The following is a 27,709-nucleotide window of genomic DNA, read 5'->3' on the forward strand; positions in this document are numbered from 1 at the left end:
TACTCATTACTGAGTGCTTCCACTTCATGCACACTCATCCAAGTTTTATTCCTAGTACTTGGCATTACATTGTTTTCTGGCATCTCTTCTCCCTTACTCACTGGATTCAGTTTAAGGTCCTCTGGATCAAGATTAGAAGGCAAGTTTGAAACACATCCTTCTCAGTTCTTGTGAATTGCAACCTATCTCTTGTCAGGAGTATCTGTGTGACCAGTTCTTCATTCCAGTATTCTTGTCTCTATTCTTGGGCCATGCCCTTTGATAAAAAATGAAGAAAACACCATTGTGTCCCTCACTCCTCCACCTTCCTGTCAAGTACTACATAATCTCTTGCAGCGTCTTCAAGACTGTGTCTAGCTGTGTCATTTGTTTCCATACGGGTAGGTAAAATGGGACATATTTCAGCAGCTTAAAGAGTCTTGAGAGTCCTTCAGTTAAATTCCAAATATATGCCCCAAGAAGACTGCACACTTCTCTTGCCAGGCTATTTGGCCAACAGACTGATGCTTCAGTCCTTCTTAGTAGGGAGTCTCTGTCACCACCACCCATTACTTTCTTTGCCGAGCAAAAATAAGAATCTTACCCTTTTTACAGCCAGTCCCTGAGGCTTCTGACAGCTGCTTTTCACTTACTATAAACAGAGGCCCTGAAATCTTTTTTGAAGCTCAAAAGTATAAGAGCTCTTTTGAGAGTCTTAGACCTTTGTATCACATTCCTCTATCTCTTTGTCCCCTCTGCTTCATTTCTTTCTATCTTGTGGGAAACTTCTAGTGTACTTCTTGTGTTTGATTCAAGAGAGCCAGTTTGGTGTTGTGGTTAAGGTGCTGGCCTAGAAACTGGGAAACTGGGTGTTCTAGGCCTCTCTTAGGTATGAAAGCCAGCTGGGTAACTTTGGGCCAGGTGCTCTCTCTCAGCCCAACCTACCGCACAGGTTGCATAGGAGGCAGGAGTATTAGATATTTGGTCAACTTTGAGTTGACCAAATTAAAAAAAAAAAGGTGGGAAATAACAACATCATCATATAGGAACATAATATATAGGAACACATAGTTCATATAATTAATAATATATAATATAGTTAATATACAGGAACATATAGTTGAAAAAGTAGTAAAAAATGAGCAGGTTAAAATATTGTGGGATTTCCGAATACAAACTGATAGTCTTGGCACATAACACACTAGATTTAACTATGACTGAAAAGAAGAAAGTGTGGATAATTGATGTGGCAATACCAGGAGATAGTAGAATAGAAGACAAAGAATTGGAGAAGATCACAAAGTATCAAGATCTGAAAATCAAAGTTGAAAGATTATGGCATAAACCAGCCGTGGCGGTCCCAGTGGTTATCGGCACACCGGGTACCATACCAAAACACCTTGGACAGCACTTAGAAAACCTGCGCATTGACAAAATTTCAATCTGTCAATTACAAAAAGCCACACTGCTTGGATCTGCACATATACTATGCTGATAAATTACACATCCTAGGTTAGTTGAAACTTAGTTGAAAGCCACACCAAATCTCCCATGGAAATCCTGACACCCTCCTACTTTGTGCATCTCTAATTTGCTTGTATGTGGTTTTGCCGAATTTAGCTGTTCCTTTAAGAGAAGCTGAGCAGCCTGCCTCTCCTGCCTCAAAGGGAGATCTACCAGTGGAGGAATGCACTTATTTCTTATGGACAAATTTTGCAAGAGGCAACAGTTCAGTCCAATAACCTTGCTGATAACAAACATAGCATCTTAAATATTCCTCTAGTGCCTGGTTTACTTTCTCAGTTTGACCATTAGAAACAGGATGATGTAAAGATGACCAATCAATTTTTATGCCTAATAATTGGCCTTCAAAAATCTGGAGATAAATTGAGACCCACCATCTGAGATCACCTGATTGTCTAGGCCTCTGTACCTAAAAATGTGGGCTAAAAAAAGTGTGGTTTCCTAATGCCAGGCCCTTGCAAGGAATAAACCTTTTTTGTAAACAATCACAAAAATGTTTGTATACCCCTGTACAGGGGGGGATCAGTAATAAAATCCATTGTGAGGTATTCCCAAGATCACAGAGGCTGTGAGGCTGGAGTAAGCCGGGTAGTTTTGCTGGAGTAAGCTGCAAGAACAGACTTGGCGAACATGACAAAATGAAATAGCAGCCTGAATAGCGGGACCCAGAGGGGACGTCGGATGGTGGACCTGAAGTGGTCCGGTGGTTTGGAGGCATGGTGGGGTGGTTTAGCAGCGCAGCGGACCAGCGTTGCAGTGAACCAGCCGACCGCCCTTGGAGGACCAGCCTGGGAGAGTTCGGTAGCACGACAGACCAGCGGCCCGATAGTGTGGCAGACCGGCCTTGGACGGCTAGTCTGGTTAGGCAACTTGGCGGCGCGGTAACCAGCGGTGGGACGGACTGGTAGACTGCTCGTGGAAGACCAGACTGGCTGGGAGAGCCTGGAAGAACCAACCAGCCGACGTGACAGACTCAGGAGTACAGGCGTCGGCGCGACAAGCCTCGGTGACCTGGAGTGGGGGATGTGGCATTGGAAACATAGCCATCCCCTCCCTACCTGCCCAGCAATGGTGGAGAGCTGTAGAGGCCCTCCAGTGTGAGTGAGGACTCCCTCCTGGGAGTGAGAGATGAGGGGGGGAGTCGGGGAGTGTGTGTAGGTATAGTGTGGGAGAGTACTCACCTCGAGTGAGAGGCACGAGGTGGGTAGGAGTACATGAGATATCCCCCCGGCTGACCAGTGAGAGAGGCTGAGCAGCTGGGGGTATTGGAGTGAATGGCGAATGGGTTGGTGATGGCTGAGACCTGACGGTGCTGAGAGCGGGAGCTGGTGTGCCGGAGGGCCTGCCATCACCTGCGGGTAAGTGTGCATGCATAAGAGGATATGAGTGTATGGAGGGCCCCCTACTTCAGATTGGGGATTCTGGAGGTGCAGGAGCAGAGCTGGAGGGAATCTCTGGGGGTTGTAGGGTGGGTTATACTACTGAGGTGGTGATGGGTAGGGGATGTTATGGCGGGAGCTGGAGGGTGGGCCATCATTGGGGAAGACACCCCTGATGTTTGTTACCAGTGGTGTGTTCTGGCCCTCTGTGCTCAGACCCAGGCCCTGGTCAGCAGATTAATAGGGGCCTTGGACTCCGGCAGCTACTTAACGCCAGGTCTGTTAACAACAAAGCCCCCCTCATATGTGATTTGATCACTGAGGAAGGGGTAGACCTGGCTGGGCCCTGAAGGGGGGGTGCCCCTTTTGGAAATGTGCCTGGCCAGGTTTACGGTATGGCACCAGCAAAGGCCCCAGGGCAGGGGAGGGGTGGCAGTTGTCATCCAAGAGTCTCTGGTGGCCTTCAGGGGTGCTGCTCCACAAGTGGCTGGTTGTGAGACCCTGTTCTACAAGTTGGGCTCCCAAGAACAGTTGGGAGTGTTGCTGCTGTACCAGCCTCCCTGCTGCGTGGCAACCTCCCTGCCTGAGCTGCTGGAGGCTGTCTCGGGGTTGGCAGTGGAGTTCCCCAGGCTTATAGTTCTAGGGGACTTCAATCTGCCGTCCCTGAGGCATGCCTCGGAGGTGGCTCAGGAGTTCATGGCTACCAGGGCAGCCATGGGCCTGTCTCAGATTATTTGGGACCCAACTCGAGACAGTAGTCTCACCCTGGACTTGGTTTTCTTGTTGGAGCAGCGGCAATGTGATCTGAGGGGAGAGTTACAGCTGTCCCCATTGTCATGGTCAGACCACGCCCTGGTGGCCCCGAGATTCTCCTATGCTGCCCCCCTCTGCAGGGAGGCTGGACCCATTCAATTGGTCCACCCCTGGCGACTGATGGACCCGGTAGGGTTTCAGAGGGAGCTGGGGGTTATACCCGAGGAACTGCTGCACGGTCCAGCAGAGGCCCTGGCTACAGCTTGGAATAGAGAGGCGGCTGGGGCCTTGGACAGGATTGCGCCTGTGCGACCTCTCTTACCCCATTGAACCCGACACTCCCCGTGGTTCACGGAGGAGCTGAGGGTTCTGAAGAGGATTAAGAGATGTCTAGAGTGCCACTGGAGGAAGTCGAAGACTGAATCTGACCAAACACTAGTTAGAGCCGCTATTAAGGCCTACCTGGTGGTGATAAGAGCAGCAAAGCACCAATACTTCTCTGCCCTTATCGCATCCGCACAATGCCGCCCAACAGCCCTGTTTAAAATCACTTGATCCCTTTTGGGGCCGGTGGGCCGTGTGACCCACCTACAGGGCCGTGCGGAGTTTTCAGAGCATCTGCAGGATAAAATTGCTCGGATCTGCTCTACATTAGACTCCAAGCATGAGGCATGGTCTGTGGAGATATCAAGGGAGCGGACTTACCTAGTTATCTGGCAACAGTTTGATCCTGTTGGACCCGAGGAAGTGGACAGGATCCTCCGGAGAGTAAACACCACCACGTGCCAGCTAGACCCATGTCCCTCCTGGATGGTGAAAGCTGCTCGGGAGATGACATGTGGATGGGTCCAGGTGATGGTAAACACATCCTTGAGTGAGGGGTTGTTTCCATCTGTCTTTAAGGAGGCGCTGGTACAGCCCCTCCTCAAGAAACCATCGCTGGACCCTACTATATTGGACAATTTTCGTCCAGTCTCCCACTTCCCCTTCTTGGGGAAAGTGGTTGAGAAAGTGGTGGCGTTACAGTTCCAGAGGGTTCTGGATGAAACGGATTATCTAGACCCCTTGCAGTCAGGATTCAGGCCCAGATATGGGACGGAAATGGCATTAGCTGCACTTATGGATGATCTCTGTTGGGAGAGGGATGGTGGCAGTGCATCCATCCTTGCTCTTCTTGATCTCTCAGCAGCTTTCAATACCATCGACCATGGTATCCTTTTGGGGTGGCTCAGGGAGTTGGGAGTGGGCAGCGTGGTTTGCGCTGGTTCACCTCCTTCCTCCAGGGCCGGTCCCAGTCAGTGATGATGGGGGGGGGGAGAGATCCAGCCCTCGACCCCTCCATTGTGGGGTGCAGCAGGGTTCAGTTCTCTCTCCTCTCCTATTCAACATCTACATGAAACTGCTGGGTGAGATCATCCGTCACTATGGGATGGGGTATCATCAGTATGCTGATGATACTCAATTGTATATCTCCATCCCAGGTGAAGTAAGTGATGCTGTGACTGCCCTCTCCAGGTGCCTGGAGGCTGTGGGGGCCTGGATGGGGAACAACAGGCTTCAGCTGAACCCTGGTAAGACGGAGTGGCTGTGGGTTAAGGGCTCTTCCATATCTGGGACTTTGTCATCTTTGGTTCTGGATGGGGTTGCACTGCCCCAGACAGACCCAGTGTGTAACTTGGGGCTCCTCTTGGACTCATGGCTCCTGCTCGAAGAGCAGGTGGCAGCCGTGGCCAGGAGGGCCTTTGCACAGCTTCATGTTGTGCACCAGTTATGCCCCTTCTTGGATTGGGAGGCCCTTCGAATGGTCACTCATGCCCTTGTTATCTCCCATATTGACCACTGCAATGTGCTCTACGTGGGCCTTCCCTTGAAGAGTATCCGGAAGCTTCAGCTGGTCCAGAATGCAGCCACGTGGGCTATTTGTGGCGCCCTACAAGGGTGCATATAATACCTTTGCTACGCAAGCTGTACTGGGTACCAGTTTGCTTCCGGGTCGAATTCAAGGTGTTGGTTATCACCTTTAAAGTCTTACATGGCATGGGGCCAGGTTACCTGAGGGACTGCCTTTCCCCCGTTACATCTACCCGCCCCACCCAATCTGGCAAGAGAGGGCATGCTGAGGAGCCCGTTGGTAAGAGAATTCCATCTGGCGGGGTCCAGGAGGCGGGCCTTCTCTGCAGTAGTGCCCACCCTTTGGAATATCTTGCCCCTGGAGGTGAGGCTATCCCCATCGCTCCTGGCCTTTCGGAGAAACTTGAAGACCTGACTCTGCCAGCTGGCCTGGGGCGGGGAAGAGAGGAGTCATGCCTGGGGTTGGCTAGTGCCTTGAAGTACCCCTTCCACATGAAGACTGAATGAGATATAGCCATCTGGACTTTATTTTTTATTTATACTATTAATAATATGTAATTTTATAATGTATTTTATATATTTATTGTTTTATTGAGGATTTTGTTGTAAACCGCCCAGAGTCCCTCCAGTGGGAGGAGATGGGTGGTGACAAATTTGATAAATAAAATAAAAATAAAAAACATAATCCTTGATACCTGCTCTCACTCTCAACCACCAGAACTCTCTAAGAACCTAATGTAGAATTTTAGTGCCCACATGTCCAGCAGTTCTACTGTCATGCCAGAGATGTAGCACTTTTTTCCTCAAAGGAAGGGAAACATATGAATGGCTATTGTAAAACAACTGCCCATCATCTGAAGTGAAAGGTGAAGAATCAGTCTGTGGTGCTCTCAGGGGGTCATTCATCCAAGCCCTAGCATGTGCATCCTGTTGTTGTTCCATTTAATCTGGTCCAGCAGATGTACCATCTGTTTCTTTGCTCTCAGTCTTTCAGGAATGTCTTATCCCTGGGGAAAGGCAAAGTTGCTTGGCTGCATCATTGTGGTAGGGAAAGATGAGTAGGAAAGGTCCTATTCAAGCTTATGTGATAGGGTATGTGGACATTTGTTCTTAGAGCCAGGAATATATGAGATATAAACATTGAAATGGGGAAAAAATGTGCCTACTTGATCTGCTAAGGCATGAGAGATTTCTGTAGAACTTTTAAATTTTCATGTTCTATGCATAGTTCCACTGAGCTATAGAAGTAACCCAGAATAAATGTGCATGGCAAGGGAACCTTCCCACTGACCCTTCTCTGCCTGGAGAAGAAGGGCCCTGTCTGCAATAACTGAGGCATCTGTTCGCACCACAAATTGGCAGGTGGGGTCTGGGTAACAGCTGTGAAGAGAAAGGGCTTTCAAGTCCTGAAATGCTGCATGCTATTCATAGACTGTACGAATTATGCCATTTCTCCAGGAACTGACACAGTGGTCTTTATTTATTTATTTTTCAGATTTCTATCACCACCCATCTCTCCTGAAAAGGGGACTCTGGGCAGTTTACAATAAGATCAAGATTAAAACATATAAATTACAATATAAATAGATCAATAAAAAGATAAAATAGATATAAAATATAAAATATAAAATCCAAGCAGCGCAGATCTTATTTGTTGTGGAGGGATCTATGATACTAGCCACCCCCAAGATGAACTGGTGCCCCTCCCACCCCAAGCGAGGCAGCAGAACCAGGTTTTCAGGTTCTTCTGGAAGGCCGGGAGCGAAGGGGCCTGCCTCACCTCTGGGGGCAGAGGCCTAATGGTCTATAAAATTAGGGATGGACTTAGCAAGAAATTAGCAAAGCCTAGAAAACATCCTTCATATTTCTAGGTAGTTGCCACAAAAGCATGTACATTTATATTCCTTCTGTAGAGATCCGAGAGCCCAAATAGTCCAATTGGGGTAAGGGAAAAAGGCACGGTTTTCTAATTTAGCAAAACGTTTGTGTTTATGGAACCTTCCCAAAATATTCCTGAGATGGGTCTCATGCAAACTGTCTTCCAAAAAGCTCAGAATGTACAGTCAGGACCAGAAATATTGGAACATGGATAACTATTTGGACATTTGGCCTCTGTACACCACCACATTGAAGTTGAAAGGAAACAAACCCAGATGGGAGCGAAGTCAGGACTTTCAGCTGTTATTCAAGGGTTTTGACCAAAGTGGGGCACTAACCATTAAGGAAGTACAGCCAGTGGCATACACTCCCCTCATCGTTGGGGGCTCATAAGTAATGGAACAAACCAACTTCATTACAAACATAAGGATCGCCTTTCATACCTGGATGAAAATCCTTTGCAGTCAATGACTGCCTGGAGTCTGGAACCCATAGACATGACCAAATGCTGAGTTTCCTCCCTCGAGATGCTTTGCCAGGCCTTACTGCAGCTGCCTTCAGCTGCTGCTTGTTTGTGGGTCTTTCTGCCTTCAGTCTTGTTTTCAGTAAGTGAAAAGCATGCTCTTTTGGGTTGAGGTCAGGTGACTGACTTGGCCATTGAAGAACATCCCACTTCTTTGCCTTCAGAAACTCTTGAGTAGCTTTTGCTGTATGTTTTGGGTCATTATCCATCTGCAATACGAAGCGGCGTCCTATCAGTTCGGCAGCATTTGGCTGAATCTGAGCAGAAAGTATAGCCCTATACACTTCAGAATTCATCCTGCTGCTTTTATCAGCAGTCAGGTCATCAATAAACACCCATGACCTGGTTCCATTGGCAGCCATTCATGCCCATGCCATAACACTGCCTCCACCATGTTTGACAGATGATGTGGTATGCTTTGAATCATGAGCTGTTCCTTTCCATCATTCTGGTGCAAGTTAATCTTGGTTTCATCAGTCCAAAGAATCTTATTCCAGAACTGGGCAGGCTTTTTAGGTGTTTGCTGGCAAAGTCTAATCTGGCCTTTCTGTTCTTGAGTGTTACTAGTGGTTTGCACCTTGTTGTGAAACCTCTGTACTTACATTCATAAAGCTGTCTCCTGACTAGATGTCGACAATGACATGCCTATCTCCTCAAGAGCGTTCTTGAGGTGGCTAGATGTTGTGAAAGGGTTCCTCTTCACCATGAGCAGAATTCTGTGGTCATCCACTTTAGTTGTCTTCTGTGGTCTTCCAGGCCTTTTGCTGTTGCTGAACTTGTCAGTTAATTCCTTCTTTTTCAGGATGTTCCAAACTGTTGTATTGACCACTCCCAATGTTTCTGCTCTCTCTCTGATGGCTTTGTTTTCTCAGCCTAATGATGGCCTCCTTCACTCGCATGGACACCTCTTTGGACCTCATGTTGAGAATTCCAATGAACAGCTACCAAATGCAAATATAACACTCAGAACCACCTCCAGGCCTTTTATCTGCTTGATTGGTCCTGGGGTACCCAGGAAACAGGCCACACCTGGCCATGAAGCTGCTTGTCAGCCATTCGTTCCATTACTTATGAGCCACCAATGATGGGGATGTGTGTATGCCACTGGCTGTACTTCCTGAATGGTTAGTGCCCCATTTTGGTCAAACCCCTTGAATTACAGCTGAAAGTCCTGACTTAGCTCCCATCTGGGTATGTTTCCTTTCAACTTCAATGTGGTAGTGTACAGAGGCCAAATGTCCAAATAGTTACCCTTGTTCCAATATTTCTGGTCCTGACTGTATCTAAGTATACCACTACACATTTGTCCAAAACATCAGGAAGTATTTCATTCATGAATCTGGAGAAGACCACCCTGCAGTTTACCAAGCCAAAAGGCATTACTGTGTATTCAAACTTGGCATATCTGGTGTCCAATGCAGAAGTATTCCCTTTTTCATCCTGATCAAATTGTGCTTCTCAAGACCAACTCCATGAAAACAAGTATATTCTGGAGGCTGTCCAGGTGAAGCACCAGATAGTGTCCCTAATGGTGACATGGTTTAGGAGTTTATGGTCATGCACTGTTTTAACAGAACCACCTCCCTTAGGGATGAAAAATGCAGATGTAGATGCTGGAGATTTAGAACACTGGATAAATCCTTTCTTCAAATTGTCATCCAAAAATTTCTTCAAGATGGCTAACTCTCAAGTAGACATGGGATACTGCCTCTCCACTGGCATTTGGGCTCCCAGTTTAAAATTAATGGTACAGTCACATATCCAGTGTGGAAGCAATGCAGTTGCCTCCACATTCCCAAACACATCTGCAAAGTCTGAGTATTTTCCTTAGTAGGAGGAAGGGTAAGCGAGTTAGCAAGCTTCACAGGCATGGATGCTAAGAATGGGAAGGTTGCAATTGATGTTGTTGACAATTTGAGGATGAAAAGAAATAGTTCCTTGCTTCCAGTGCATATCCATATTATTCATTTGTTGCCAATCACTCCCCAGCATAATGGGAATGTGTAAGGAAGCAGTCACATAAAGCAACAAGATTTCTATGTGATGTTTTATTGTCAATTCCAAGGGTGTGGTGCATTGTAATTCAGGACTAGCTCACAGTGGCTGGGTAGCTGGCTGAGGAAACTCTTGTCCTAAATGCTCTGTTAGTTGCATCATGGCATTTTGCACATAAATTATTTGTAATTCCACTTGTTAATGTTGCAATAATGCTGCAGCAAGCTATTCCATGGACAGTAGGGTACCCTGAGGGCTTGACGTCATCTCTACCATAACGAATAAGATTCTCTACCTCTTTTAATAAAGAATATGAAGATTTCAGTATTGACGTCAGCCCTTTGAGTATTCCAGGTCAGAAAACAGACTCCATAAGTTTGACTGGAACTAAGTTTTATTCATACAGGCTATAGTACAGAATCTTGAAAGGCTGAGTGTGTATTCCCTCCCTCTTATACTTCATGGAGTAAGGGTGGTGACAATTTGAGTATTTTATACTTTCTTTGCTTCCCAGGTTTAAAGCATGTTTTTGTTTTTGTAACCGTTATTCCATAGTTTCTCCAAGGTCATCTCTATGGCTCTTTACACAATAGCATGATCAATCTATCTTCTGAGCAGGTTTCAGTCCCGTGTCCCTGATTTAAGACATACAATGTAATATACTGTAGCAGAAATGACTGAGTCTATAGGATAAAAGGCTGGAGGTCTCAAATGGTGTCTCCCCATAGCCCTCTAGATCCTCATACCCTGTTTTGAGGCAGCAAGTTGATAGTTCCCACTGCCACTACCTGTCTTCCAGGTGAGCTTCACCTGGCATTGTCTCCCTAATCCCTGGTGTGTGAAAGACATAGGGGTCTCATAACCCATACTGCCTTTCTGGCAATTAAAAGGTAAAAAAAGTAAAATAATTTCAACAGTCCAACCTCTTGGCTGTGAAGTATATAGAGATTTCAGTCTCCATCCCACCCCAGGAGATAAACCAATCTTACAAATGCACATCACCCGAGTGAGTTTTGAGTTGGGATGGCCTTAAAAATCAAAATTATAAATAATTTTTAAGTATAAATTAAATATAAACAAAAGAAAACTTTATTAAAAACATATACTGCCTGTTTTTAACTTCAGATATTAAAATGCAAACAATCCCTGTTGAAGGGTGAAAATAAAACAGTAAAACAGTTCCTAAATGGGTTTTAAAAAAAAACATTTGCTCTGGCTAGATCACAATTTTTTTATACTGCTTTTATAAGACTGCTTAATTCAGAAACAACTCTATAGTGTACAATATTATAAACAGATTAACTAAACAGGTGCCATTGGTTGGCTACAAAGCCTTCATAAAGAGATGACAAAAAGATTCTAAAGAAAAATATTATATTCATTCTCAGCCTGAAGAAGAGACAAAATAAAGCTGACATCAAGCATTGAAATTCCTAATTTATCCTAATGCATCCATACAAGCTGTCCTTCGAATATTCTACTGCAGATGGCAGGAACTGGTGACTAGCCCTTCAGAGTTACAAGTCACCCAGACTTGCTTCTGTCAAGTCCCTGACACATACGTCTCTGCAACCTAGTTCCAATCATGTACCTCCAAACCACTTCTGGATTGGCGAGAAAGAAGGGCATGGGCAGAAACTGTGAACCTGTGAAAATGGCACAGACACACTGAACATGGCAGACTGACCCAGCTCTTGACCTTCTGATCCTGCAAAGTATGCCATGCTGTTGTGGGAAAATACCCACCTAAATGAGAAACCAAAGCATTTCAGGAAGTATATTTCATTGGAAATAAAGTATCTTTCATTGGCATGTACAATTATAGTGATCACTGGCCTCCCAACCAGAAGAATGCAAAACAGCCCTGGTTTCAGCAAGATTATGGGTTATATACCCCCAGAAATGTTATGTAGGAATGATACAGAAAGCAATGTACAACATGTTGTGACCTTTACAATCGGAACATAGCATCTGATAACACTACAAGCTGCCCAAGCACTTCTAAATTCCATTCTACTAACACGACTAACTTTCCCCTTGTATAGATGCTAGCACCATATACCATAAACATTGACTTTTATTGTGTCCATATAAAGTGTCCATATACTGACTCCTTTCACACCAGAGAAAAGCCTGGTTTCTATTCTCTGTCTCCTCTCCCTCCAGGATAATCAGGTAGTTTGTTTGCTTCTTTTTCTGTTTCTATGCCATGTATATATTATTAGTCCTCTACCACAGAAATAACAACAATGAAGGAATGAGGTTTGCCTTAATGTCACAGAAAAAAGAAAAATCAAGAACTCAAAGAGAAATTCCTGCTTAATTTTTTTAAACCTATCTTTTCCAAGGTAATCATTATCTGAAATAGATTTTCCTTCTGTCTCAATTATTCTTGAACTACCCACTCTCTGGGGATTGAAGTTACTGAGGAGAAGGACAGAGCCAAGTCCTCTTCCTCACTTTGATTCCCAGCTTCTGCCTTATTTTAAAAAAGAACAAGACTTTTCTCTATCTTCTATAAGAGAATGAAGGGCTAAGGGTATCTGCCTCTGCTTGTGGATGTTTATTGGGGATGTCTCTGTGAATATCTAAGTCTGCTGACTGGCAAGGACGGTACATTTATTTATTTACAGAACTGATATGGCTGCCCATCTCATATCATGATTCTAACCAGTTCACAGCAACACACAAAATCTGAGAAAGAAATACTTTACCCAAAAGGAATACTGTTTACAAACCACAAAAGATTCACATACCACTTCTTCAGAAAAACTGCTGCTTGTCAAGGATGCTAATGTCTCCTTGGGTAGAACCCCTTGTATTTGGAACATCAAAATACAACATTTTGGGCTCTTTGCACATGAGTTGTGCCTAAAAGACTTTTTACACAATGGTGGAAGGTCATGTGTTTTATACTAGTGGATTGCTGGCTCTGTGTGTGTGTGTGTGTGCATGTGTTTTGTCAGCATTATATATGTATTTTCAATAGAGAAGCAAAGAACTATAACCTTTTGCCAATATGGTCAAATTTGTAGGGAGGAGTTTTGTTTATGATAAATATTTCCAGGCATTTTTTTCTTTTCTTTCTTTTGTTGTTTACATCACACTGATACATAAGATACTTTATTTTAAAAAAAGCATGAAAAAATAATTCTCAGAATTGTAAATGAGATGAGGGAAGCAATAAAGGGGGAATTTCTCTCTCTCTCTGAACGAACTACCCGGGAATGTGCTATTTTCAATGCTGCCAAGACCCATCCGAAGAGGCAAGTACTCAGTTTTTTCAACTCACCTTAGCTGGCAGCCAACAGTAAGAGTGTAATTCACACACTGATATAAAGCAGTACTGTATGATTTAAGATAGTTTCAGAGGATATCAGAAGAAGTCTAAAGCATCACAAATCATGATTTAATTAGTCATTTTGAATACAATTTTAAACTACAGTTAACTAAGCATGCTTCAATCTATGTTTTAATGTCAACTACAGGTAGTCCTCAACTTACACAACTGGGAATTTCCGTTGCTAAGCAATGCAGTCATAAAGCACAACTGCATCACTTAGTGATGGCAATCCCTGCAGTCCCAGTTGCTCTCATTAACTGAATCCCACAGTCATTAGGCGAGGCAACTTCCTGCCAGCTTCCCACAACCAAAGTCAGCGGGGAAGTCAGCAGGAGGTTGCAAGTCCCAGGCTGGCAGGCAGGTAAAGTGGCTGCTGCTGGGTGAGGTGGAAGTGAGGGGGTGCGTGGTGGTGCAGGGGAGGGTCAGTGAGGATGCATGAAAGGTGCTGCGTGGGTTGGGGAGGGTGCACGAGAATATGCAAGAAGCGCCATGCAGGTCAGGGAGGGTGCATGGGGGTATGTGAGAGGTGCTCTGTGGGTCCGGGAAGGTGCGTGAGAGGTGCCACACGGATTGGTGAGGGTGTATGGGGGTGTGCGAGGGGCCGGTGTGAGCACAGACAGGCTGGGGAGAGTGCGCGGGTGGAAGAAACCCCAGTGACTTGCAACCTTCCCTGCTGGCTTCCCCATTGAATTTCTGGGGAAGCCAGCAAGGAAGGTTGCAAATGGCGATCAGATGATTGCAGGATGCTTGGCAACTGGATGTAAGCGTGAACGGGTTGCCAAGAACCCAGATCGCAATCATGTGACCACAGGGATGCTGGGAAGGCCATAACTCTGAGGACTGGTCATAACCACCATTCATTCAGCAGTCATAACTTCGAACTATTGCTGAATGAATGGTCATAGGCCAAAGATGACCTGTAATACAGATTGAAGGGTATACTCAGAAAACAATGATTGCCTATTTTAACATTTGTGTCTACTTCACTGCAAGCACATTAACTGCTACTTTGCCTCTGAGTCAAAACATTACCTTTTGTTCATCTCTTTCTGTTGCATGATGGCATTTCTCAATTTTCCAGTGCCGTAGAAAGTCTCGAAGATATCCAAAAAGGGTGAGCACACCATAGCCTACATAAGTTAGTACAGCAACCAGCATTGGTGTTTCTTCAAAAGTTTCATTGAAAGGTTTCTTATATAAACCTCCATTGTGGGCAGTATGATGAATCTGGAGGAAACAGGAAAATATAAGAAAAACAATACGGGAGCAATCAATTTCCTTTGAGCTCCATAGTAAGTTCTTACTCTATCTAGAAACAAATACACTCAGCGTTATGTTTTGCCTGTTATACCTCGCACTCCTTTAGTTACAATAATCACATTATTTAACACTCTTCCTGATTTTCAATCCGTAACAATGATGCTCTGAAACATTAATCCGGCAGGTTTTTAAACGTAAGCAAGTCCCATGAGATGAGATTTTGCTAATTCTGGAAATGATGAGTAAATTGTGGCCTTCTGAGAAGCATGTACTAAATTACAGATCCTGATGAATGACCAGTTTGCAAAACCAAATGGTTTTGTCAGAATTCTTGCCTTCCAATGCCTATTCACTGACATGAGTAGTGGACATCAAGTACCATATTAAAAACTAAAGCAGCAGCATCAACACTTTGAACAGATCATGGTTAAAAGCAGTAACAGCATTTCCATTATAGTGCTGGACAACACTGAGAGACAGCTGCCAGCTAAGGTAACAGTTGTAAAGCTCTTAATGTAGCATTAGTTCAGGAAGTGGAGAGAAGGGGACTTTGAGTGATGCCAATACATAACTGTGATTATCAAGAAAATCATTGTATGTTGGCAGTCATAGGCAACCTACAAGTTGTGATTGTACTTTGTGCAGGAAATCATAAAAATTATGGTTTCTGAGAGCAAAGTACTAGTCTAAACAGCATGGGACTATAAAGGATTGCTTTTTCTCATAACATTGATTTTAAAACTGGGTAAAGATTTTAAATTCTGTACAAGTTATAGACCCATATTAGTAACTAAGGTAGATACTAAGCAACTGTTTTGCTTCCTAGGTCATTGCAGAGATTTCTGTACCTAATTCACCTGTCTCAGTATGGATTTATCATTTTTATTAATTAAGTTAAACAGGGAAAAAAGCAAAACAAAGGAAAATATATCACAGTGAAGATGAAATGAAAATATGACTATAAAAAGATTTTTAAAAGTTGTTTTAAAAAGGCAAAACAAACAAAAGATAAAGAAAAAATGCTACAAGAAAAAGCAATCTAGTAGCCCTCCCTTCTCCCGCCCCTTTTTTCCCAGCCACCAATTGCTACTTGAATATTTTTATACTATACTGGATACCTGCAATTATTGCTCATTTTAATTTGATTAGTTTGGATTACAGGTAGTCCTTGTTTAGTGACCAACTTGGACAGTGACTGTTCACAGTTACAACAGTAATGAAAAAGTAACTTTGTGACCAATGCTCACATTTATGACCTTAACAGCATCTCTCTCTCTCTCAGTCACAAGTTTGCCATTACAGTCAGTTGGTATGTGTTGTCCGGTGCCTGACCCATTTTTTTCTCCCCCACTGCAGACTAGAGAGATTGTCTAAATAAGCTACTTCTTCTTAACTGCTTTTTCCCCTAAAAAGTGCTAACTGCAAGTTAACAAGCTCAGCTCTGTGACCTTAATTAGAACCCTCCAGCTGGGATTACTTCCGGGGAAGTACTGTATGTCAAACTGAAAATGGCTCTGTGAAAGTGGAGCTGATGACCATGGCAAAGATCAAGGAACTGGTGAGTAGACTGATTCGTTGGAACCTTTCCAGATAAGGAGAGGACAGGAGATCACCCACATGTGCTCCAGACAGCTGCTCCTTGCAAACAGACTACAGGACAGTGCTTTTCCACAGGTTTCAGTGCCGGGAGATGACGGGATTAGCCATCTTGCTCACAATGGCAGCAGAGACTTTTACAGGACACTAAGTTTGCAAACCTCACTTTCTAATCACTTTTGGCAAAAGCTCATTAACTATTTCTAAGCTATTAGAGACCTTTGGAACAACAAGTTGGAAAGCGCCGGTGAGTCTTCCTTCAATCCTGAATGGAAGAAAATTTTAATCATAAGCTTAATAATTTAAAGAATCTGAAATAAACAGCAAAAAGCTAAATAAGGTTTTGATCTTAGAAAGTTATAAATAGACTAAGGGTCCAGATAAAATTGGAATATTGAAACTTTAACAATAAGATTTTGGAATTAATTATAAAAAACAAACAGCTTCTTGTGGGAAATAGATTCTGGTTTGGTTTTTATAAGAAAAAAGAAAGATAAGCAATTTCATGATTTCAAAAATGATACTAGAGGGGACTAAAGTTTTTAGGTAAAGGAAAGATTTACAAGCCTGTGAAATGTTGCAAAATGTTGTAACAATAAAAATACTGAAGGAGACTTTTCAAAAATGGAATCAGAAAATAGTAGCCACAATATCAACAGTGTCAGTAATGATGTCTTCTTCTATGGATAGACTATTTCTAAAAGATGTTACTGAAGAAATGACAGATGTAGAACAAATTTTATCTGACAAGATAGAGATGGTAACAAAAGTGGACTTACAAATGACAAGCCAAGAGAGTGACATAGAAAAGGATATTTCACTGGATCTACAAAAGAAACTGGCTGAGGTTTTAAAATTTAAAAGGGAAATAAAAATGACAAACCAAGAGACTGACCTGGATAATTTTTTTCCTATTGGATATACAAAAGCTTGTGCGATGGGACAAAGAAGAAATGAAGGGAAATCAAATCCTACAACAAAATTTGAACGAACTAAAGATTAAGACAGTTGAAAGTAAAAGGAAGGAATGTAAAGTTGGTTTATTTGATCAAGGTTAAAATAAGATACGTTGTTACTTCTGGCAACCCTTTACGGACATTCTGCTGACACCAGGACTAAAAAGATGATGTTTTATGGATTTATTTATAGATTAAGATATGGGATATGGAATGAACAGATAAATGTTTGTAACCTTACCGGGAGGGGGGGGCACTACATTTGTTTATACCTGTTGTGATGAAGGTTGGAAGTCACTTCTTTACATATTTCTTTTCTCTTTATTATATTTTTACTTTTACTTTTCTCTTGCACTTTTTACTCCTTTCTCTTTTCCTTTAAGTTTAAAGAAATAACTGGGGGATATTAGAATAGAATAGAATAGAATAGAATAGAATATAAATATAATATAATATAATATAATATAAATATAAACTAATCAGGGGATCAGTTAATTTATGGACCAATTGAGTTACAGTGAGGCATATAGTTAGGTCACCCACTTCCATTGTTGCTTTTTCATTTAATTCTTGAACCATTAGCAATTCATGTTAGGTAATCTTGTGTTATTATTGGTATGATAGGTCCTATCAGGACCTAGGAAACACACTTTCGCTGTTGCAGCTGCTGCTGTCTGGACCAATAAACCCCCAGAGATCTGTATGGCTCTCACCCTGATAATATATTCTGAACTTTTTTCAAAACCTGTCTCTTTCCCCAATTCTTGGGCAGAGTACATGTTGAGCTCCTGTTGGCTGTTTTTGTGTGTGTTGTATATGATTTTTTTTTAACGGGACATATACAATTTCTTCTATTTTATTGTTCTTGCTTTTTAAAATATAAGTTATTTAGAGTAGTCTATAGTCAAGCAGCCTCTAAATTTAATAAGATAAATAAATTGGTAGGTTCTGAGTGTAAATTATTTTTATATGCTAATAGAATTTTGGCAAAATTGGATAATTACTCTATCTCACTGTCTAAGCTGATACTGATGGTTCAATACTCTGGCAAATATTTCAGTTGGAAGATTAATTGGGGAGAAAATTAATTAATTTCCTTCAGGATCTGATATATTAATTTATTATTATTATTATTTTTGCCATTCATGTCCAATCCCAGCGACTGCCTGGACTAGTCCCTGCAGTTTTCTTGGCAAGGTTTTTCAGAAGTGGTTTGCCATTGCCTCCTTCTCAGGGTTGAGAGAGAGTGACTGGCCCAAAGCCACCCAATGGGCTTTAATGCCTAAGGCAGGACTAGAACTCACAGTCTTCTGGTTTCTAGCCTGTTGACTTAACCACTAGACCAAACTAGCTATTGATATATTAATAAATTAATGTAAAAGGATGGGTTTTGTAATCTGTGCAGAATATATTAAATATTTAGGGTTTAAATATACCAAACTTCAGCAAAGGATCGTTACCTTGTCGTGGTGCTGGAGCTTGAGCACCTCAATGATGCCATGAGCTAAACCGTGAAGGGCCACCCAAGACGGGAAGGTCATGACAGAGAGGTCAGACTAAATGCGATCCCTGGGGAAGGTAATGGCAACCCACCCCAGTATTCTTGCCGTGAAAACTAAATGGATCAGTACAACCAGAGATATGTTGGTATACCATCGGAAGATGAGACCCCCAGGTCGGAAGATGGTCAAAATGCTACTGGGGAGGAACAGAGGATGAGCTCAACTAGCCCCAGATGTGATGACGCAGCTAGCTCAAAGCCGAAAGGACGGCTATCGGCCGACGGTGCTGGTGGTGAACGGCGAATCCGAAGTTCTAAGGATCAACACACCATTGGAACCTGGAATGTAAGATCTATGAGCCAGGGCAAATTGGATGTGGTTCTTGGTGAGATGTCAAGATTAAAGATAGACATTTTGGGCGTCAGTGAACTGAAATGGACTGGAATGGGCCACTTCACATCAAATGACCACCAGATCTACTACTGTGGACAAGAGGACCACAGAAGAAATGGAGTAGCCTTCATAATTAATAGTAAAGTGGCTAAAGCAGTGCTTGGATACAACCCAAAAAACGACAGAATGATCTCAATTCGAATTCAGGGCAAGCCATCTAACATCACAGTGATCCAAATATACGCCCCAACCACAAATGCTGAAGAAGCTGAAGTAGAGCAGTTCTATGAGGATCTGCAGCACCTACTGGACAACACGCCTAAAAGAGATGTTATTTTCATCACAGGAGACTGGAATGCTAAGGTGGGCAGTCAAATGACACCTCGAATTACAGGTAAGTATGGCCTGGGAGAACAAAACGAAGCAGGACATAGGCTGATAGAATTTTGCCAAGACAATTCACTCTGCATAACAAACACTCTCTTCCAACAACCTAAGAGACGGCTTTATACATGGACTTCACCAGATGGACAACACCAAAATCAGATTGATTACATCCTTTGCAGCCAAAGGTGGCGGACATCTGTACAGTCGGTAAAAACAAGGCCTGGAGCTGACTGTAGTTCAGATCACGAACTTCTTATTGCACAATTTAGGATCAGACTAAAGAGATTAGGGACGACCCACAGATCAGCTAGATATGAGCTCACTAATATTCCTAAGGAATATGCAGTGGAGGTGAAGAATAGATTTAAGGGACTGGACTTAGTAGATAGGGTCCCGGAAGAACTCTGGACAGAAGTTGGCAGCATTGTTCAGGAGGCGGCAACAAAATACATCCCAAAGAAAGAGAAAACCAAGAAGGCAAAATGGCTGTCTGCTGAGACACTAGAAGTAGTCCAAGAAAGAAGGAAAGCAAAAGGCAACAGTGATAGGGGGAGATATGCCCAATTAAATGCAAAATTCCAGAGGTTAGCCAGAAGAGATAAGGAATTATTTTTAAACAAGCAATGCGCGGAAGTGGAAGAAGACAAAAGAATAGGAAGGACAAGACACCTCTTCCAGAAAATTAGAAACATCGGAGGTAAATTCCAGGCAAAAATGGGTATGATCAAAAACAAAGATGGCAAGGACCTAACAGAAGAAGAAGAGATCAAGAAAAGGTGGCAAGAATATACAGAAGACCTGTATAGGAAGGATAACAATATCGGGGATAGCTTTGACGGTGTGGTCGGTGAGCTATAGCCAGACATCCTGAAGAGTGAGGTTGAGTGGGCCTTAAGAAGCATTGCTAATAACAAGGCAGTAGGAGACGACGGCATCCCAGCTGAACTGTTCAAAATCTTGCAAGATGATGCTGTCAAGGTAATGCATGCTATACGCCAGCAAATTTGGAAACACAAGAATGGCCATCAGACTGGAAAAAATCAACTTATATCCCCATACCAAACAAGGGAAACACTAAAGAATGTTCAAACTATCGAACAGTGGCACTCATTTCACATGCCAGTAAGGTAATGCTCAAGATCCTGCAAGGTAGACTTCAGCAGTTCATGGAGCGAGAATTGCCAGATGTACAAGCTGGGTTTAGAAAAGGCAGAGGAACTAGAGACCAAATTGCCAATCTCCGCTGGATAATGGAAAAAGCCAGGGAGTTTCAGAAAAACATCTATTTCTGTTTTATTGACTATTCTAAAGCCTTTGACTGTGTGGACCATAACAAATTGTGGCAAGTTCTTAGTGGTATGGGGATACCAAGTCATCTTGTATGCCTCCTGAAGAATCTGTATAACGACCAAGTAGCAACAGTAAGAACAGACCACGGAACAACGGACTGGTTTAAGATTGGGAAAGGAGTACGGCAGGGCTGTATACTCTCACCCTGCCTATTCAACTTGTATGCAGAACATATCATGCGACAAGATGGCCTTGAGGAATCCAAGGCTGGAGTTAAAATCTCTGGAAGAAACATTAACAATCTCAGATATGCAGATGATACCACTTTGATGGCTGAAAGCGAAGAGGAACTGAGGAGCCTTATGATGAAGGTGAAAGAAGAAAGTGCAAACGCTGGTTTGCAGCTAAACCTCAAAAAAACCAAGATTATGGCAACCAGCTTGATTGATAACTGGCAAATAGAGGGAGAAAATGTAGAAGCAGTGAAAGACTTTGTATTTCTAGGTGCGAAGATTACTGCAGATGCTGACTGCAGTCAGGAAATCAGAAGACGCTTAATCCTTGGGAGAAGAGCAATGACAAATCTCGATAAAATAGTTAAGAGCAGAGACATCACACTGACAACAAAGGCCCGCATAGTTAAAGCAATGGTATTCCCCGTAGTAACATATGGCTGCGAGAGCTGGACCATAAGGAAGGCTGAGCGAAGGAAGATCGATGCTTTCGAACTGTGGTGTTGGAAGAAAATTCTGAGAGTGCCTTGGACTGCAAGAAGATCAAACCAGTCCATCCTCCAGGAAATAAAGCCAGACTGCTCACTTGAGGGAATGATATTAAAGGCAAAACTGAAATACTTTGGCCACATAATGAGAAGACAGGACACCCTGGAGAAGATGCTGATGCTAGGGAGAGTGGAAGGCAAAAGGAAGAGGGGCCGACCAAAGGCAAGATGGATGGATGATATTCTAGAGGTGACGGACTTGTCCCTGGGGGAGCTGGGGGTGTTGACGACCGACAGGAAGCTCTGGCGTGGGCTGGTCCATGAAGTCACGAAGAGTCGGAAGCGACTAAACGAATAAACAACAACATATACCAAAAGACAATTCAAAATATATGGAAATGAATATGCTAAATTCTAGTATGCACAAATTCTATGGATATTGATTAAAATTCCATTAAGTTAGTGCAGTAAGGATAATATTGTTAAAATTAATGTTATTAAACTGAATGCTACCAACTGATTTAAATTTTAAGAGGCACTCCCATGTTAATTCCAAATAGATATTTTATTCAGATAGACATTATTGAGGAATGTTATATGGAAGATAGGCCACCAAGACTTTCATTGTCTAAACTGAAACTATTTTGTGATGAAGAAAGTTTCATTTACCTGACTTTAAAAAAAATCACTGGGCATTTACCACCTATATTTATGTGGAATGAGAATTTAACTGAATATTAATCTTTATAGGCTTTATTGGAAGATTAATACTTATTTCTGTTAAAATCTTGGCACTTACTTGGATCAATAAAAAGCTCTTTCATTTTTTGATCTGAGAGCAGCTGGAGATATTTGGATTTGATGCTGAGTGTCATGAATATTTAACTTTATGGGAAAATTCTACTTTATACCAGAAACTTAAATATATATTTAATGATGAATGGCATAAAGAGATGGAATATCCAACAATGGAACATCAATGGATGCAAGTCTTAAAACATCTCATCTAATTTTCATTCCAAGTTTATTGGATACCCCCAAGAATGCATCAGAAGAGGGACTGTAGACTTTGCTTTGTTTTGTCATTGATCTAAGAAATGGGAGGGTACATTAGCCCACAGGATTTGGTCTTGCCCATTATGGTTCCTTTTTGGAATAATATTATAACATAATAATAGATGTTATTAGATATAAAACAGTTTTATGGGTAAATATTTTCAGGTTTTATATTCCAAAATTGTGGAATTTGACCAATTTTGAGGAACTGTGGTTATAGAGGGCATCGGGAATAGCTAAGAGAATTATACTGAGAGACTGGGAAATCAGACATCAGGACTAGATTCAAGAAATGTGTAACTCAATCAGTTTTTTTAAGGCTAATTTTTCTGCTAATCAAAAATTATACCATTCACTTTGACATAGATTTTACAAAATTTTACCAGAACAATCTTTATGGATATTTGGATATTTTGTCATTCAAATATATATGTGATATACAGTATTTAGGTGATTTATATTCATTAAATATGTTAATTATTGGGGGTTGTGCCAATTTGTTCTGTTCTGTTCTTTTTTTGTTTTGGTAATTGAATTTAACAGTTAGATTATCTGATAGACAGTTTCTATATTTTTTAATTTTTAAAAAATTGTTCCTAGTGGGTTTTTTGTTGTAAGTTGTTTTCCCTGTATTTTCTTTAAGAATTACAAATAATAAAAAAATCTCAAAAAGCATGCCTTTGAAAAGGTTTCTCTTAGAATGACCAAGTTTTTGTCTATCATGGATGTTAGACTTTTGGAGCACAGAGTTACCATTTTTATGAGACTTAAACTGAGAGCCACTGGTTCCTAGGGAGAAGTCAATTAAATAAACAGTAACTGCATAGCTACAAAACTATGAACTGCATTACTAAATATGTTGAAGTATGATAAGAATAAATTATGAGTTTTAACTGTCAGAATGTTAAAAAGAAATCTGCAACTGCAGAGGTCAATCCAACAGGGAGCAGTCAACTGTGGTGATGTTGTCTATTTATTGGTCTGTTAATATATAGCTCTGAAAGGATGATATTGGCCAAATTAAGATGATCCGTGTTTTGGAAACTTGTGGTTTGAACCGCTGTCAGAACCAATTAGGAATACAAGTGCAAAGAACATTGGGATAAGGGCAGGCTACCAGCTCTGGATTGTAAAATCTGGAGGATCATTAGATGGCAGTATTGCAACCGAAACTCTCCCCATGACCCGGGTTCGATCCCAGCGGAAGCTGGATTCTCAGGTCGACTCAGCCTTCCATCCTTCCGAGGTCGGTAAAATGAGCACCCAGCTTGCTGGGGAAGGTGATGACTGGGGAAGGCAATGGCAAACCACCCCGCTATAGTCTGCCAAGAAAACGTCCTGAAAGTGGCATCCCTCCAAAGGATCAGACATGACTCAGTGCTTGCACAGGGGACCTTTCACCTTTTTTTTTCATTAGATGGCAGCAGAATCTTTGGTAACTCTATGCCATCGCATAATTGGATTTTTGCACCTTAGATTTGGTACCTCTAGGTTAAGTTTACTACTGCTTAATTCTCATAAGAACTGAAAAACAGCCAGAGGGACATTGTAGAAGGCAGTGGCACTTCATGGAATGGAGGAAGAATGCCAAGTCAGTAGAACAATAGCCATTTGGAAAAGGTAGAACAGAAGAGGATGAACAGCACCAAGGTGGATGGACTTGATACAGCAGCCATGCATGCACTGTTGGAAGACCTAAAAGGCCAGGTTGAAAATAAATCATCCTGGAGAAGGTCTATCTATGTGATTGCTAAGAGTTGACACTGACTCAATGCCTATAATCATCATCTGATCTTGGAAAAGTGTAGTAATTTGACCTGTATTATGAAGACTTGATTTGATGAGACTGTGGAAATAAATTTCTTCCAACTTCGCCAATCTTCATTCTCTGTACAATGTAAACAAAATGCAATGGGTAGAGAAGTGGAGTTCCATGTTCATCATGATTCTGTTTTTCTGAACAATATGTACAGTTCTGGTTGTCACACTTAAATGATAGAAGAAAAAGGCTGGAATGGACCTTGGAGGTCATTTGTTCAACTTCTTTCCCAATGCAGGAATCCACTATACGGCATCCGCAAACAGATGCCCATTCACCCTCTCTTTAAATACCTCCACAAAAAAGAATCCACCACCTTCCAAAAGATTTTGTTCAATAGTTACACAGCTCTTACCATCAGGATTTTTTTCCTGATGTCCAACCAAAATCTACTGCCTTGTTTTTTATTACATCTATATCCTGCCACAACCAAACCAATTTTCCTATCTATCTATCTATCTATCTATCTATCTATCTATCTATCTATCTATCATATTGGTTTATATTACCACCCATCTTTCAACTGTGACTCTGGGTGGCTCTATAAATCATGTCATGCTGAAGAAAACCACAATGATGGGCTCATCCAACCTATAGGTCCCATATCATGAGGAACATCCATGTCATCAAGGATTTACAAAATGCCAATAGAGTTGGGGCCAGAGAAATATCAGGGCGTGTAGTATTTCACAAGGCAAACACTACAACAAAGAAGGCCCACTTCCTGGGTCCTGCCACATAGCACTATTTAATAGATGGGAGCTGAAGCATGCCCACCCTCTCAGATATAGTGGGCTGGGCAGAAACATTCACAGAAAGGTGATCCTGGCCCCATACTATGAAATACTTTATAGGTGGTAACCAGCACCTTGAATTGCACCTAGAAGCCTATTGGGAGCCAGTGCAGTTCATGGATTGATTGTTCAAATCTGTCAAGATCCTCCTATATTGTGATACTGCCCCCTAAGGTGATTGTATTTTTGTGTTATCTGCAAATTTTATAATAATACTCTCTAACCTTACTCAGTTACTATGGTGACTTGCCAAAGAGGTGAGGTACTCTGAAAAAGAAAAAAGCCTAACCAGGCTGAAACTCAGACAAACTTTAAACTGTATTTTCTGTAAGAGTGTGCAAGTTTCAACACTGTGGAAATTTAGGAAGCTTTACAAACTAATCTGAATGAGAACTTCCATTTGGTTGAGTCAATAATTTTTGCTAGTTTTGTTAGCAGGGTTTCCCAACTAAAAATAGAGAGGAGGAAAAGATTGTTTGATTTCAGTTCAGGGTATGATTTTAGTTAACATTATCCTTTGCAATTCTGGCTAAGGTTTTGAGCAAACTCAGTTTTTGAGTCTTAACATCTAGACAGACTAAATGAGATAAAGAATAACATAGGATAGAATATCAGTCTCCTGTTAATAAAGGCAAGAGCTAAGACTATGAATGTTCATGTAAAAACCTATGCTGTAATTGACAGAATAACTTTTAAGTACACACTATTTTTTAAGCTGACCCTATGTTACCTGATAAGTAAATCCCTCCAATTTTTTTGTAACTTGCATAAGTGTGTGAAAAATTAAAGAAGTGGGGAGGAACCATTTATAGAACAGCTATGATTAAAAATATTAGAGTTCAAGTTTAGCAGATTTTTCCTGCTTCAGATGTTCTTAACAAAATCCTTTGTGACACTCAAATTTAAATATAATCAAAAGCTCCTGAAGGAGCTTTGTACTCTATTATGAAAAGACAAAAGGAAGATCTTACCAAAACATAATTTAAAATTATCTATTAATCTTAGATGAGACTCATGACAACTTAATAAAAGACTACAGTTGCTTTTATTTATTTTGTGTCCAGACCAAACTTTGCTCTGCCAAAATGTAGCCACTGCCACAGCTTTGTCATTAATTTGCTGTAGGTCACTGACAGTACAAGGCTCCGGCAATAATTGGCACACCATCAGATACGCCGGATCTTGGATTTCTCCACATTCACATAATATATTGCCATCAGCCAGCAAGCCCCACTTAAATAGATTCGTCTTACACGTCTTACAGTTGCATTAATAAGTTTGCACAGAAGAGTACTGTCAATTCATATAAGTTACAAAATGTGCACAGCTTTGGATTGTGGGAGAAAGACACACTAATCACAAACCAAGATAGTTTTCAATAAAGGCAGGCTTATCCTAGTATACTGCTTATAATAAAGTAGTTTATATTTTAGCAGGATTTCCCGAAATAAGCTATACATTCAATAGGAGAGATCCAACATTTTGTTAGTTAAGCATCTGCACTCACATCCCCAGCATACCCATGTCACACAGTGCCATAGTTAGCCTTTGAAAAGGCAGTATTTGCACAACACACAGAGACACAAACCAGGGCAGCACCGCCTAGTGTATTGTGTAAACCCAACCTGTGTAGTTAACTTAGGATTCAGTGTGCCATGTACACCTAGAAAACTAGACTGAGTCAACTATGATTCAGTTAATCTTGACCAACTGTACCATGACAACAGCCAATATGAGTTTTAGGGGTTAGAAGCTACATTACAAATTAAATAAGATGTATCTAACATTAATATATCAGCAGGAGTCCCATCCTGCCTAACCCTGTATTTTGTCAAGCTTTTTAACGACTTTTCAGTATCTCATTCCCACAGCAGAAGACAGCAGTGGTTCCTGTCTTCACCATCCTTTCCAGGGCACCCTTAATTTACTAACGCGCTTGAAGAACCAGACAACTGCATATAGTAGTGGTCCGTTAATTGTTTAAACAGAAGAATAAGCTGAAAAAGGTTAAAATTTCTCTTCCAGATGGCTCTTGTCCCACAGATGAGAAACGGCCCCGGAAAACCTCAATGTAGGTATCCCAATAAGGCCAAAGTTGCAAAGAACAACCCTTATAAGAAAGCAGAACTGAATCCGTAAAGCATTCCTGGACAACCCTCCTATCCCACAAGAGAAGAAAGGGAGAAACCAAGCCATGCCGAGCCTTGTTATTTTAAGGACCCCTACGAGGAAAAAAACGGAAAGTTTTTCCTCTGCCGGGGTCAAAGCGAGGAGACGCCAAGCCGCCTCGGCCGCACCAGGAAGCGAGGGCAGAAAACAGCCACTGAGGAAGTCGACCATTCAAGGCCACCCCTTCTTTGCCCCGCCGCGTGACTGACAGCGAGAGGCTCCGGCAAGGCACAGCCCAGCCGCGGCCTCTGGACCGGGAGCGACGACCGGCCAGGCCCCGGTCACCCGAACAGGCATCCTGGCGGGCGCGCCTTCAGATAGATGCTCCGACCACCGCCTTACCTTGCTGTGGGACTCGGACCCCGGGAAGCCTCGTACGTAACCGTTTTTCTGGTCGCAACCATGCACTGGGAAGCTGCAGCCGTTCGCACGAGGTTGCCCGCCCACCTTCTCGGCGCTGCGCTTCATCTTGCTGGCTCGGACAGCAGCAATCTAGAAACCAACCACCGCCCGTCTCCGGGCTGCTTTATCGCACCGGAAA

At 42.3% G+C, this 27,709-nt stretch overlaps 1 protein-coding gene across 1 annotated transcript in view; it reads right to left on the bottom strand.

Moving 5' to 3' along the window:
• SPTLC2 (serine palmitoyltransferase long chain base subunit 2) overlaps nt 1-27,709 on the bottom strand; it is a 79,824-nt gene extending 52,115 nt beyond the window's left edge. The window contains exons 1-2 of the mRNA XM_063290174.1: nt 27,511-27,709; nt 14,258-14,452 (exon numbers count right to left, since the gene is read on the bottom strand). Of these exons, the coding sequence (XP_063146244.1) occupies nt 14,258-14,452; nt 27,511-27,636 (321 nt within the window). The 5' untranslated portion in view covers nt 27,637-27,709. The remainder of the gene's footprint in view (nt 1-14,257; nt 14,453-27,510) is intronic.

This window comes from Candoia aspera, chromosome 1 (genome assembly GCF_035149785.1).
Source record: "Candoia aspera isolate rCanAsp1 chromosome 1, rCanAsp1.hap2, whole genome shotgun sequence".
Lineage (NCBI taxonomy): Eukaryota > Metazoa > Chordata > Lepidosauria > Squamata > Boidae > Candoia > Candoia aspera.